This window comes from Urtica dioica, chromosome 11 (assembly GCF_054948205.1).
Source record: "Urtica dioica subsp. dioica isolate 48M chromosome 11, U.dioica_male_clone48M_v1_H2, whole genome shotgun sequence".
In the NCBI taxonomy this organism is placed as follows: domain Eukaryota; kingdom Viridiplantae; phylum Streptophyta; class Magnoliopsida; order Rosales; family Urticaceae; genus Urtica; species Urtica dioica.
The window spans coordinates 20,465,069-20,478,506 of NC_142766.1; the positions used below are offsets into that span (position 1 = coordinate 20,465,069).

The 13,438-nt window shown below is 37.9% G+C and overlaps 1 protein-coding gene and 1 long non-coding RNA gene across 14 annotated transcripts; one reads left to right on the top strand and one right to left on the bottom strand.

The window, feature by feature from the left end:
* Nucleotides 1-120: 120 nt before the first annotated feature.
* On the top strand, nt 121-3,463 carry LOC149382178 (UPSTREAM OF FLC protein (DUF966)). 3 transcript variants are annotated; one of them, XM_089600943.1, is made up of 7 exons: nt 121-561; nt 643-712; nt 814-929; nt 1,058-1,943; nt 2,054-2,355; nt 2,447-2,517; nt 2,592-3,463. In XM_089600943.1, the coding sequence occupies exons 1-6, from the start codon at nt 372-374 to the stop codon at nt 2,470-2,472; spliced, it is 1,590 nt and encodes a 529-aa protein (XP_089457069.1). In that variant the 5' UTR covers nt 121-371; the 3' UTR covers nt 2,473-2,517; nt 2,592-3,463. The 3 variants fall into 3 exon arrangements, with proteins under 3 accessions (XP_089457069.1, XP_089457068.1, XP_089457066.1); XM_089600942.1 differs by having other exon boundaries at nt 2,586-3,460; XM_089600940.1 differs by having other exon boundaries at nt 2,447-3,448.
* Nucleotides 3,464-7,095: 3,632 nt separating this feature from the next.
* LOC149382179 (uncharacterized) lies at nt 7,096-13,044 on the bottom strand. Of its 11 annotated transcripts, XR_016293948.1 has the most exons (13): nt 12,653-13,044; nt 12,456-12,560; nt 11,755-11,865; nt 11,487-11,544; nt 11,277-11,380; nt 11,058-11,157; nt 10,747-10,914; nt 10,488-10,642; nt 9,959-10,154; nt 9,677-9,834; nt 9,305-9,419; nt 7,546-8,044; nt 7,097-7,467 (listed from the first exon to the last, which is right to left on the bottom strand). It is a non-coding gene; the product is annotated as an uncharacterized LOC149382179 (long non-coding RNA). The 11 variants fall into 11 exon arrangements; XR_016293947.1 differs by having other exon boundaries at nt 7,096-7,467; nt 11,277-11,544; XR_016293944.1 differs by having other exon boundaries at nt 7,096-7,467; nt 10,747-10,875; nt 11,487-11,865.
* Nucleotides 13,045-13,438: the final 394 nt, after the last annotated feature.

Sequence of the window (13,438 nt, forward strand, 5' to 3'; positions counted from 1 at the left end):
GAGAGAGAGAGAGAGAGAGTTGTGTCATTGTCTCTCTCTGGCAAATTGAATTCATTATCAGCTGAGAAACTATCATACGGCATAAAAAAATAGCCCTCTCAAGTCTCAACAAGACAACAACATTTCTTCCGAAGGAAAAAAATACATTCTCTGAAGAAGAAAAAAACACAAACATTCATACTTCTCGATTCTCAAAGCTTCTTTTGTTCGCATTAAATGCTGTCATAGTCTTCTTCTTCTTCTTCTCCTTTTTCTCAAGCTCCGAGCTTTTTGTTCCTATCTCTCTCTCTCTCTGGGTCTGTATTGATTCACAGAGGCTATAGATTCGAGAATCAAAGCCCTAGCTTATTCGGTGAAGATCGAGAATAGCAATGGAGACGAGGATGAAGAAGTATAGGCAAGTGAGTCCAGAGAGAGCCAAGGTTTGGACTGAGAAGTCTCCGAAGTATCACCAGATTCGAAAAGTTCCGGTGGTTTACTATCTCTGCAGAAATCGCCAGCTCGAGCATCCTCATTTCATGGAAGTTCCTCTCTCTTCCACGGACGGTCTTTACCTCAGAGGTAATTCACTCTCTCTAACAGAAAAAAAAAAATCGGACTTCGTTTTTTCCTTATTGTAAAGATTGAGCTGTCATGTCACAGATGTGATCGAGAGGCTAAATGCTTTGAGAGGCAGAGGTATGGCTTCCATGTATTCATGGTCTTCCAAAAGGTAAATTGGAGAAATTTGTGTTTTGACTTTCAAGTTGGTGATTTCTTTTTTCAGTTGATTGTGTGAGTGTAACATGTTAGGGATTCTTTGAATTAATGTAGAAGCTATAAGAGTGGATTTGTGTGGCATGATCTATGTGACGATGATCTGATTCGTCCGGCCCATGGAAACGAGTATGTCCTCAAAGGCTCCGAGCTTTTCGAAGAATCAAATTCAGGTGTGGCTTTTGTATGACATTCAATTGCCTATAAAAGCTTTTTTTTTATTTCGTTTAAATTAGGATGAAAATATATAATTGTATAAGCAGAATGATTCAATTAAGTTAAAATTTTGAAATTTTTACAGTGCCAGATCGGTTCAGTCCCATTGCGAATGTAAAAGTGCAGAACTTGAAGCAATTACCCGAACCTGAATCGTCTAGAAGCCAAGACGATTCGTCTTCCTCGTCGAGTCTAAATGGTAAAGAGACGAAACAGTCCCGAGAAGAAGAATTCTCTCCTCCGCTCGAGCGTGGCGGTGTCTCTCCGGAGTCCAGAGCCGGGAAAAGCTCTTCGTGGGCTAACTCGTTGAGCCTGACCGAGTACAAAATTTACAAGAGCGATGGCTTAGCCGACGCGTCAACGCAGACAGAGGACAAAACGAGGAGGTCAAAGGCAAGAGAGACTTGTACACGTGGTGTTTCGACAGACGATGGATCGTCAGAGGCCGAGCCCGATTGCAGCGAGAAATGCCGAGGCCGGGATTTGAGGGCTAAAGAGAGCTCGGAGATCTGCAGCGATTTAGTCTCACCGCCTACGTCGACGTCAAGTGCTTCATCGTCTGCCGGGAAGACCGAGACTTTAGAGTCCCTTATTAGGGCAGACGCCAGTAAGATAAACAGTTTTAGGGTTCTCGAAGAGGAAGAGGTTCAGATGCCGAACCATAATGCGAGGCTCAAGGCCACGAATGTTCTGATGCAACTAATCTCTTGCGGGTCGGTATCGGTTAAAGATCATAGCTTTGGCTTTATTCCAAACTACAAGCCTCGGTTTTCTCATTCGAAGTTTTCTTCTCCGTTGTTCTCTACTTCGGTGATCATGGGGGATCTTGATTGTCTCTCTGACAATCCGAAGTTCATGGGTTTGAGATTGGAAGATAAGGAGTACTTCAGCGGGAGCTTGATTGAGACTAAGATGCTCAAAGAAGATGGACATTCGGTTCTAAAGCGCTCATCGTCCTATAATGAGGACAGGTTAGTGTTTTTATTGCTTAATTACTCGTGATTTTCTGGTTCTCTGTATGAAAGAATAGTTCACAGCTGTCAGAGATTTTATTTTGGCAGTTTCATGTTCCTATTTTCAGGACTAGTAAGCAATTGGATCCGATTGAGGATCAAGAAGAGTCCTCGTCGGGGCGCTCTAAATGCATCCCGATATCAATCAAGGCCTCGCTAACAAAGCAACCGCGGAGCGAGTCCCTGAGATCGCCCTTGTCAGATCGACCGAGAAACTCTTCAGACGGTGTAGTCGATGGCTCAAAGACAATCTCGCCATGCGTGTCAAACGGGACAAGTAAACGAATCACCGAGCCCTTTCCAGCGAAAACCGAAACTAGGAGGCTAGACTCCTTTAGAGAAGAGGAGAAAATGATCAAAATCGAAGAAAGTTGAGTATTGAATAATTTGTCCGCCTTCACATTTGAACGTACCCAAAAATGGTTGACATTGATTGACATTATGTGAATTTCATTGAACAGGCTTGCTTCAGGAGCTCGGGTTATAATCCAGTCGAAAGCGCCGTGCCCAGTTGGCAGCTCATAGACAACAAGTAATGACCCTTTTGTAAGGAGCTTTGTTCATGATTATTATTATTATTTTTTTTTAATCCTCAAATAGTGGCAGGAAAGGAAAAGTGTAAATTTGGGAAGTGAAAGAGAGGGAAAAAGAACTTTGCAAATCACTTAATTGCAAAGTTGGATTTGGCTGGTGAGTAAGTAGGACCATATGTGGTCCTGAGATGTGAGGAATTTGGATTTTTTGGGTTGGCTTTTTCAATGGAGACTGTATTTTTCTGTGAGCCAGGCCTCAATGATCCAATATTTTCTTTACCATAAATCTACTTTCCATTTCTCTTTTACAATTGCATACTCAAATCGCTGTCAGTGATACTGTTGTAGAACAGTTCTTTTGGGGCATACCCTTTTTTGAATTCTCTTTGATATTAACCCTTCAGTCAAGCTCAGCATTTTCATAGGATTCTCTCTCAGTTGTATTGCCAGTTGCAATAACCACCCTGTAAATTGACTTCATTACAGGGGTGTTTTGAGTTTTGACTAGCAATTATCCACAGATTCCAGGCAAAAGGAAAAAAAGGTTCTTTTTATATTTTCAAAACTTTAAAAGTCAAAGCAACGTCCTTAGTGGAGACTTGAATATTTCTCTTGTTTCTAACTTTCTATGATAGTTTCTTTGATGAAAACCGGAGCTTTTCTCACACTTACAATATCAAGGATTAAGTATCAACAACACTTTATTTATATATTTATTTATGTGTTAATGTGTAGGGTAGGGAATGGCAGAAAGGTTGTCTTCACGTGTGAGACATCTTTAATGTTTTTTTTTCTTCGGATTTTAGGCTTTTTTAAGTTTTTAAAACGAGAGAGAGAGAGAGAGAGAGAGGGCAAAGGTTGGTGGAGGAATAAATTGAGTTGTCTCTGAGCCTTTTTCTCCTCTCCTCTGGCGTAGTGCAACTAAATTGAATTTATCTTAATATTTTCTTCACTTTTCTTGCTTTTATGATGGGGTAGAAACAAGATAAAGTAGTCATTGAAAGCCGAGAATAGTTCTTCATATACACAAAAACTTAAAAGAGTAGTAAATAAATATACACAAACTTAGAGCTCACTTAAAGGCAAGTGACATGCAATATATATATATATATATATATATATATATATACACACACTGAAAGTCGTTAGGAAATAGTGGGACTTTAAAAAAGAAAGAGATCAAATATTAATGATGAGGTCTGTTGATCGACTTATCATTGTTGTGGTCCAAGCCTTGCCTATATTCACTCACGTAGTAGTAGTAGTGAATAAAACTCTTGATAGTGATATACGTAATTACGTACATCTTTTGGTTTGTTTGTCACCACAGTGAGTGATATTGCCTCGTCACTTTCCATCCATTGCTGTCAACATGTGTCCTCATTGTGTTTATATATCTGTTGGATAATAAAACACACCATTCCTTTTCCGTCTTTTACATCTCATTTGTCAACTTGTTTATCTACACAACACAATGCTCGTTTTTGGTTTAAAGACAAAAATAATTTTAACTGTGTCCTATGTCTCATCTCTTTCCACTTGTGTTCACTCTAAAAAAATCTCTTTCCTTAATCTTCACTTTTTTTTATATATAAGGAAAAAAAAATCCACTTGTGTGTGCATTCTAATATTAAATTTATAGGGTTTCAAAAAATAAAATATCATTAAATTTAAGTTAATTATGCAAAGAAAAAATAATAACAGGGGTAAAGTTTAAAGACAGCATACACATAAAAAGTTGAGAGAACACATGCATACAATGTCACTAGTTTATGAGGATTTTAAAATAATGAAGAAAAAAACCCCTTAAGATAAAGGTAACAGATTATAAACTCATAAATTGTATAAATCTATATTTTGATCCAGTGCTACCAAGTCTTTTTGCTCATTGGTTGGTTGAATCCTTTGAAGGGACAATTGGATTATTATTGTAATTAATATAAACCCATGCAATGCAAATCATAAACTTATAAAATTGTAAACTCTTGTATAAATATAGATTTTGATCCGGTGCTACCAATGCTTTTTGCTCATTGGTTGAATCCTTGAAGAGACAATAAAACATATTTAGTCTTATTATTAATTTTTTTTTTGCATCCCAAAGAAATTCATCATAACAAAATGCTGTCCTACAAAGTCAAGCCCTTATTTCCTTTAATTTCAGATCTGAAATTGGACCTACTATGTCGTTGCATGAACAACCCTGGCATGTCTGGGAACACCATGCTTCCATAAATAAGAGACCCCATAAAAGAAAATATACAGACATCAATTATATGGTATCATTAGAATCTTTAATTATAGAGCTAAACTGATATATGACTTATTTTCTTGTCTCTTACCTTCAAAGCGACAAGAAAATCCTCAGAGCGACGGAGACCCTTGAGGTTCGTTTCCATGAGCTTTTCATTACCATTATTTGGGAACTTTGGAACCACAGGAACAATGTCTTGGCCGGGAGATCAGCTTGGAGCCAGCCACAGCTAGTCCAGTGGACGGTGAGCTTCCTCGAGGAGTACAGAGCGGCTACGGTTGGGGACACTCCGACGAGCACGAGGGTGACTACGACCCCCAGATGGACCCCTCCTAGTGACGGGACCCTCTCGATTAACGTTGACGCGGCTCTCGCTCGCGACCGTGGAGGCTTCGATGTCGGTTGTATTCTCCGAAACCACACCGGAGAGGTGATCGCCTCGCATACGCTTTTCCTGGCTAGGGGGTTCTCCCCCCAACTTGCGGAAGCGTATGCTGTCCTCCAGGGCATAGAGCTTATTCGCAGCGTCGGTGGCAGGAGAGCGGAGATCCAGTCTGACTGCTTGGGGGTGGTGAGGATGATCGATGAGGGCGTGACGCCTGCGACAGAGCTTGGGACGATCTTGCACCGCATCTTCAGAGAGGTGAGGGGGCTCGAGGTTTTTCGCATTTTGCATATTTCTCGTCTTTGTAATGTTGCTGCGCATAATCTAGCGCGCTACGCGGTTAACCATCACTCGTCCTCGACCTGGCTGGGTTTAGTCCCGCCTTGTTCGGAAGAGGCCATTAGGGCCGATGATCGCGAGTTGAGGTCCCGCGCGGCCTCCTAGGGCCCTGTTTGTTTGAGTTTTCTGTTTCTTTACCGTTTGGTTCTGTTTCACTACTATCTTTGTAACCACGGTATTCTTCCGCCATACGTGAGGGCTTTTATGATATTCCGTGGCTCCGACCACGTTTCCTCAAAAAAAAAAAAAAACCTTCAAACCTAACTAACCCACAGCGACCAAAATTAACATATCTAATCTTGTCACATTCTTCTATCCAAACAAAACAGTTATGTTTCTCACATGCTTGTTAGGGATGAGATTTGGCATTTTTCTGTGTTTTTTTCTTCATTCCTTTGTAGGCTTTTCCTTGATGCGTTGGTCTTGGCAGGTTATGTTTGTAGCGCGGGAAAATTACAAAAAAACACACATCACTTGCCTTGATTCTTTCAAATTAGAAAATAAAAAATATTTATTATTCCTGCACTACGGTTTTGTAAACTAAAGTTAATGAAATGGTTAACCCGTTGATGAAATTGATTCTTCCTTTATCTTTAAGGGAAAAAAAAACTGTACGAAAGTAAAAGTAAAACTTACATGTTTTTTCACACGCGTGCTTTAGTACTTTGTGTTATGCACTAAAGTAGCAGCAGGATTGAGGTAACACTCATAATTTATTAAATATATAGATAAACTTAAATGTTAATTGACGTTATTGAAATAACAAAAGAGAAATTGACCCATTTACCACAAATTTCATAATATTTTCTCATTTTCCACTAAAACACTCATTTTTCCTAAAATGTCACCGAGATGTCAACATTGTTGATATCTATGTCAACAATGTTGACATCTTATAGTGAAGGGCAAAAATAGATGTCAATATTGTTGACATAGTTGGTGGTATTTTGGGAAAAATTAGCATTTTGGTGGAAAGTGGAAAAATGTTATAAAATTTGTGGCAAATTGGACAATTTCTCGTAACAAAATTCTTGACCTAATTTTGAACCCATAGGTGAAATTATGACGTGAAAAACATTAAAGATGCTTACATTATTTTTTAATTTTATTTATTTATTTCCCTCGCTTTTTCAGAAGGTTGGTGATTGTGACACCAAAGATAAATAAATGGGCGATGGAATGGAACCATTGACTTTTATTTATTTATTTATATATAGTCGACTTCTTTCTTGCATTATCAAGTGTTAAGACAAAAATTAGGAATTGCATATAGCTTAAATCAATTCTTAAACTCATGCTCAGTAGAAGCTAATAAAATCATTTCTTCATCTAAAAAAATTACGTAAACTTAAAAGGTTAAAGTAAATGCAACAATTTAAGAATTTAAGGTAAATACTTGAAATTATTACAAGTTAAGGGGGTTAATCGTGTTGAAGTCAAGATCAATTTCTGTAACTAATCTTTAAATTGAAGGTGACTTTAAAATTATAAAAAAATTAGGTTCAAGAGATTTACTTTAATAAAATTATTAGATTCAAGAATATATATTTAGTATTGAAAACGCAAGTACAATAATAAAATTTTAATTAAACTAATGGAATTTATTTGTTAATTTATCAAAATATATTTGATGGTTTTTTCCATTTACAATAACAGTTTTTCTAGTAACAAAAATATTTGTAAGAGTTTAATGAAATATCATTTAGAAGTGCAAACTTGAGCAAGTGAATGGACTTCACTGCCGAACTCAACTACAGCTTCCAAATTCTAACACTAAAAGAAAGATGAACAGAAAGCACAAAGCATAAAAGAAGTCAAAACAATGGACTAAGAAAGACTAGACCTTTCATGGCTTAATAAGCACTGTACCTGAATCCAGCATAGTTGACATACAGTGGGACATATATCCCATGGAAGTTGGAGTGTCGAGGGATTGTGGAGTATTGAAACGAGCCCGATAACTTTAATTCTCTGTGAATGCAATTCTTTTCAGCGAGGAAACTTAATAGAAAAACCAACCTATTTATAAGCAAAGATTGAAATACCAACCTATTTATTTGGACTTGTGAATCCATTCAGTGCTTCATATATGGTGGTCTGAGTATATAACGCATAATGCATAATCGAACGCTTCTTCTGCTACAACTGATCGGCGTAACCAAATAGAAGGCAGTTTTTCCACCAGCCGACATTGAACCATCGACACTTTGAGTTCTCGGTAGCATATCGAGAGACCCAAATTCCCCGGAACTGCAAGTTTTCCAGTTTTCTCAACATTTTCCAGATTACAGTCTTCTTCTCAAACGACGCTGGGATGACATATGTGACCTTGATGCTGTTCTTTCCAATAAAGTTTCCTTGTAGATCGTACTCCAATTTCGAATAAATCAATTAAAATAAATCTCCAAAATCATACAAAACCAGCCATAGCGATACTCGTGAATCGTGGTTACAGACCTACGCGCCCCTTTGTGACTGTTCGGCACTTTCAAAACTCAAAAATCCAACATGTATCCGTTCTTTTTCTTTGCAGGGTTACATTAATTCCCTGACAAAAAAATGAAAAGAAAAAGAAGGCACATATGAAGTAGTATACCTTGCTGGATATATCATAAACTGTTTTAGCGAGTTGATAGAAATATTAAACTGACCAGCTTGACGAAATCTAAGTTTTCAAAAAAAGGAATCATATTGAATATCTCTATTTCGACTAATCAATTTGAATCGTATAGTTTACATACCATGCTTACAGTACAATATATAGCTGAAACCTTACTGAAATCTAAACACAATTAATATAGCTGAAACTAAACTGCACTCTAAAAAAGTAAGATAACCCAGAATAAAAATATATTATTTTTCTAAGCATCATACAAAAAAAAAAAAAAAAAAACAATAGAAGTGCTCCAAACATCCAGTGAAAATAAGATCATACATAAATGAAGCCAACAAACCCCCGAAAAGATTATCATACCAATGTATTAGTAATCATACAAGTCTCAGATAAACAACTCAGTCAACACAAAAATAAATGCCTAGAAAGACTATTGCATAACACATGTAATAGCAAGCAAAGAGGAATAGAAAGGAAACAGCCACAAGATCAAGTAGCGAGCCAAATACAGAGCTAAAACAGCCACATGTAATTACACATTGTCTACATAACACTATAATTAGACTACAACCTTCAGACTGTAGAATGTTAGACTAAAACAGAGCAATAAAATAACATCGCAAAAATCAAACGTACTCCCACTAGAGAAGAATACAAAACCAAGAAAAATTAAGATCAAGGCCACTGTTACATAAGTTCATACCAGTTTCTACCTAAGAGCAACAAACATAATATACGAAGATGATAGATTATACAGACACGGGTTCCCACAAATCAAAGCCCAAGTGCAAGCAAGAACGATAACTCAAACATCAATCATTAGTCCCTTGAAAAACTTGTACTAGAGAGAGGGACCATAACATATAAACGAATCATCTCATAGAAGAAGCTGAGACACAATGCCTGAAAATACTGAGACCAAATAAATTGAAGCCTCGGATACTAGAAGCCTCATAGAAAGAACAAATCAATATCTCTCTACAAGCATAAACTCCCCAATTTATCCCAGAAGAAGATACAAAACTAAAGTCATACCATCTCCGCATAAAAGCAACCAATCACAGAGACAAAGATATTTTATGCTAGAGTACAAGAGAAGCCCCACAGAAATGTATGCCATCCCGACATAAAATCTACGGACCAATGGGTTCGAAGTTTAGGCAGGTGAATCAATTCACAAATTATAGATTATACCTGAATATATAGCATACAATAACTTCCAGAGCTCTTCCAAAAAATTCTGATGAGAATGCAACATGTCCACAAGCCAGACTTCTATAAGTGAAGTCCTGGACTCCTATGCCACTTACTGCCCAGTATGTATTAGCGAAATTAGATTAGATAAACAATAGATAAATAAGCTACCATATGATTAAAAATTCAGACCCAAAAATCGAAACAGAAAGGAATCAAAGCTGACTGCACTGATAAAGTTGATATAGCTTTGGGAGATAGCATGTTCCTTGAGTACACCCCAAAACAAAATGTAGATCAGACATTGTCAATCAATTGCTGTACCAGGAGCTAGTATAGCATACAGAAAAATCCAATTCTTCGGGGACCTACCTGACTCGATCATCGCTGACATGGCGTCTGAGTGCCTCTGGAATAGCGATGGCTAGGACAGGACTGAAGCGTGGAAGAAGAGGATGAGGATATTAGGGTATGGTCAGCTAGCTACCTCTTCAACTGCACGGAAAAGCTCGAGCCTTTTTCAAAGATGCCTGCAAAATAGTTTCAAAAATTCAAGAACAACCCACAACTAAGACAACATTTGCAACACAACAAAAAAAGCATCGAATCACATCAAGATTAACTTCTAATTCAGTCAAGCAACCGTGGGAATACCATGTTTCTTATCTGTATGTATCAGAGAGTATCAGACTAGAGCCTTTCTTTTTCATGCTTGGTGTATGTATGCAGGAAGGACGGCTCATCAGAAGGTGACAAAAGAACCAGAAACACAGTAATACATTGATCCATTACCCGATTGCAGACCCTCGAAAGTAAAGCCTCAATGCTTGGTTATTAGGATCATAAGACCCTGGAAAGTAAAGCCTCAATGCTTGGTTATTAGGATCATAAAGTATGGTAGATGTAAAAAAATGTCTAGTATTACAAATTTATCAAATATGTAGAGGACTGAATTTGTTACCCTGTTAGAGCCATTAGAATGATAATAGCGTGCTCATTAAGCTGGTGTATAATAATAATAATAATAATAATAATAATAATAACAATATCACACTAATTAAATAAGGATAATAAATACCCAACTTTTTAATTTATCATTAATAAAAAGTAATCAATCAAGGCATAGACAGTGCAAAAACAAATAAATGCACTACTAGAGCACAATATATATCTTATATAATACCCGCTAGTGTTAGAAGTCTCCAATTCCGAAGCACCTCAATCACAGGTCACTTGCTCCAAGCCGACAACCAGATTACCCTGACGCTCCCGGCACAACGACTGGTTTGCAGCAGTGATGAACTGGCACGTGCGACAAATTTTGCAGCGATGGAGACTCTAATTCCGCAAAATTAGAGCAAACAAAAAAAGAATAAAAAAATTCAATCCCCAAACAATAAAAGAAAATAAAATGTTGTTACATGTCTTTCATGTTGATCCACCTCTCACAACTTTATGGGATGAGATTTTTCAATCACAGCCTGGCCATTGGTCTTCGCCGTGACCAGTTTGGGGCTCTTGGTGTTTCCTTACAGATGGGTTCTCTTCCACTTTGGTGCTTTCATCGTGCTCTAAAAAGTATACTTTTATTACTATCAAATATTACTGCACTGTCAAACAGCAAACTGTTAACACTAGTAAAGTTTTATTGCTTTATAGATGAAGAAATGTTGTTGCTATGTTGGTCGAAGGAGCTCTTAGGTCATTCAAGCAAAGTTCAGTAAGGAAATTATAAAATTATATAAACAATTACCAAGTCTTTCATTGATGATGATGAACCTGACGGTTATCGTTATTGGTCTTGGAATCAGAACAAGAAGTACGAGTTAATCAAGTAAAAAGATTTAGATGTACTGCCATGTCACAGAAAGAGGGAAAAGGCAAAGTAAGCACAATGTGATGTAATGTTTCGAGTTTGGAAACTACATAGGCAAAAATAGAGCATAAAATATATCATTAAGAATACACGGACCTGTGGGTCTATCCTAGTTACGAGGTAGGGGACGGCTCGGGGTCACGTGGCGATGAGCTTTGTAACACACAGACTTTACAATAGGGAGAATGATTATTGAAGTCCTGGTAATTCAGAGCATGACAAAAAGAGATTACGCGAGGAAGGACGAAACAAAGGAATATATAAGGAAATGAAGAAAAAGAAAAAAAAAATCTGATTGAATAAAACCTGATATCTTGACCACTAACAGGAAAACAACAAGAGTGGTCAAAGAGGGAGACTTTGCCTGCAGGATCATTGTTTGCTCAAACCAAGTAACTACCATATTAATTACTCTTTTCACCATATATACTCAAACTTGATATCACAAATCAGAATCAAAGCACTTTGAGATGAATAAAAATGAATATCAAGCGTGGAAACATGAGCAATTATGATGAGTAGATATTGAAAAGGCGCACCACACGCTCTTCAAGAATATTGAGCGAGGAGAAACCTCAAAGGTCTCGGCTGCGTCGAAGATCCCCTGCCGCTAATTTCCATCGGATTGCTGAATATATATCTATCCCCTTGGGTATGAGTCTTCCTCAAATTCGATATGCATTGTCTAACAGGAAACAGATATTTTCACACTGACTTTTATTTTCACAAACAGTCACACCCAAACAGATATTTTCACACCGACTTTATTGCGCAGCAGAAATACAACAATCCAGTCATATCTTTGAGTATCGACGATGTGTATGACTTACTTGCGTTAGAAGGATACTTTGAAATCACAAAAAATATTTACATCTAAGATGAGGCAGTAATGTACAAAAATCTTTGATTTTCAGCGACCTAACACATTCATCAAAAATCTGAACTCAGTTTGCAAAGATAGACCAATAAAATCATGATAAAAAAAATACTGCAATGATATGAATAATGAAGAAAAAAACATCTAGATATAGAAGGGTTTTTGAAGAGAAAAAAATTATAGACCAACAAATGAAATTCGAACAGATGCAAATTCAATCATACCACACAAATTTCAAATGTAATCTAATCCAATATGACAAACAGAGGTAATTAGACCTAACCTTTCCACGAGGTAGAGTCTATATGTGCAAAACATACCATTCCTGGAACTCTAAGCTCTATCTTCGTATGTATCCAATTCCAAAACAATGAAAGAGTAATAAAATAAACATATACCTGTTTGCTTCGCGGACAGAGATAAACCTCTCTAGTCAGAGTCTCTAGTCATTAGTTGGCGCGATAACGTCCTTGTTGCGGAGGCAGAGGATGGGCTTCGAGCCACTGTGAGAAGACCCGCACCGGAGTCGGAACGGGGATTAATAACGTCTATTGTCCTAGAGCACAAACGAAAGAGGATTTAACAAAAGATATACCTGTAAGTGAGACCGTGTTCATGACTCGCCGACCTGATAGCCTAAGGGCTCCGATTACATGCCCCGAAACTCCCATCCCAAACTTCAAAAAGGATGTAATTCCGAATTAATGAAATTCCAAAACAATAAAAGAGGAACAAAATATCAGAGTTGCCCTAGGGCTCGGAGACGTTTCCAAATCGCCGTTCCGATCCCCTGCCTCCGCCGCGATGACGTCACCGCGCTCCTCTTCCGCGTCGCCACAGGTGGTGGTGACAGCAGCGCGATGACGTCATCCCGGCGGAGGCAGGGGATCGGATGAGAAAAACGACGACGTAGACCCACAGCGGAGTCGGAACGTCGATCAAGAACGAATGAAACCCTAGGACACAAACGAAAGAAGAATCGACGAAAAAGCATCACCTGTTTGTTGCGTTCCTCTTCTGTATCACCGGCGGTGGTGATAGCAGGACGAGCTGCGACCATAGCGGCGTCGGAATTGTGAGCCCTAAATATATTCAGAGAGAGCGAGTTGCGATCAAATGAAGTGTTCATTCATTTATATAAGCATCTTTTCGTGCGAAACTCGACTGAAATGTTTCGTTCCCTTTTGGGTAACAATCTCAGATTAGCTGTCATGAATACTTTCCTAATATAATCGACCCTTCATTGGTTACCAACGGTAAGAATATCAATAGCAGACGCGTAATTATTAAATACGCGTTATTATATTTAAGGAAACCAATACGGAAAATTAAAAATAATTATATTTGCATATTACAAAGTTCGTGCTTGGGTTTCAAGTAA

Coding starts and splice junctions, on each gene's coding strand:
- LOC149382178 (XM_089600943.1), top strand. CDS start 372: ATGGAGACGAGGATGAAGAAGTATAGGCAAGTGAGTCCAGAGAGAGCC. Junction 562..642: donor GGACGGTCTTTACCTCAGAG/GTAATTCACTCT, acceptor GTCATGTCACAG/ATGTGATCGAGAGGCTAAAT. Junction 930..1,057: donor TTTCGAAGAATCAAATTCAG/GTGTGGCTTTTG, acceptor AAATTTTTACAG/TGCCAGATCGGTTCAGTCCC.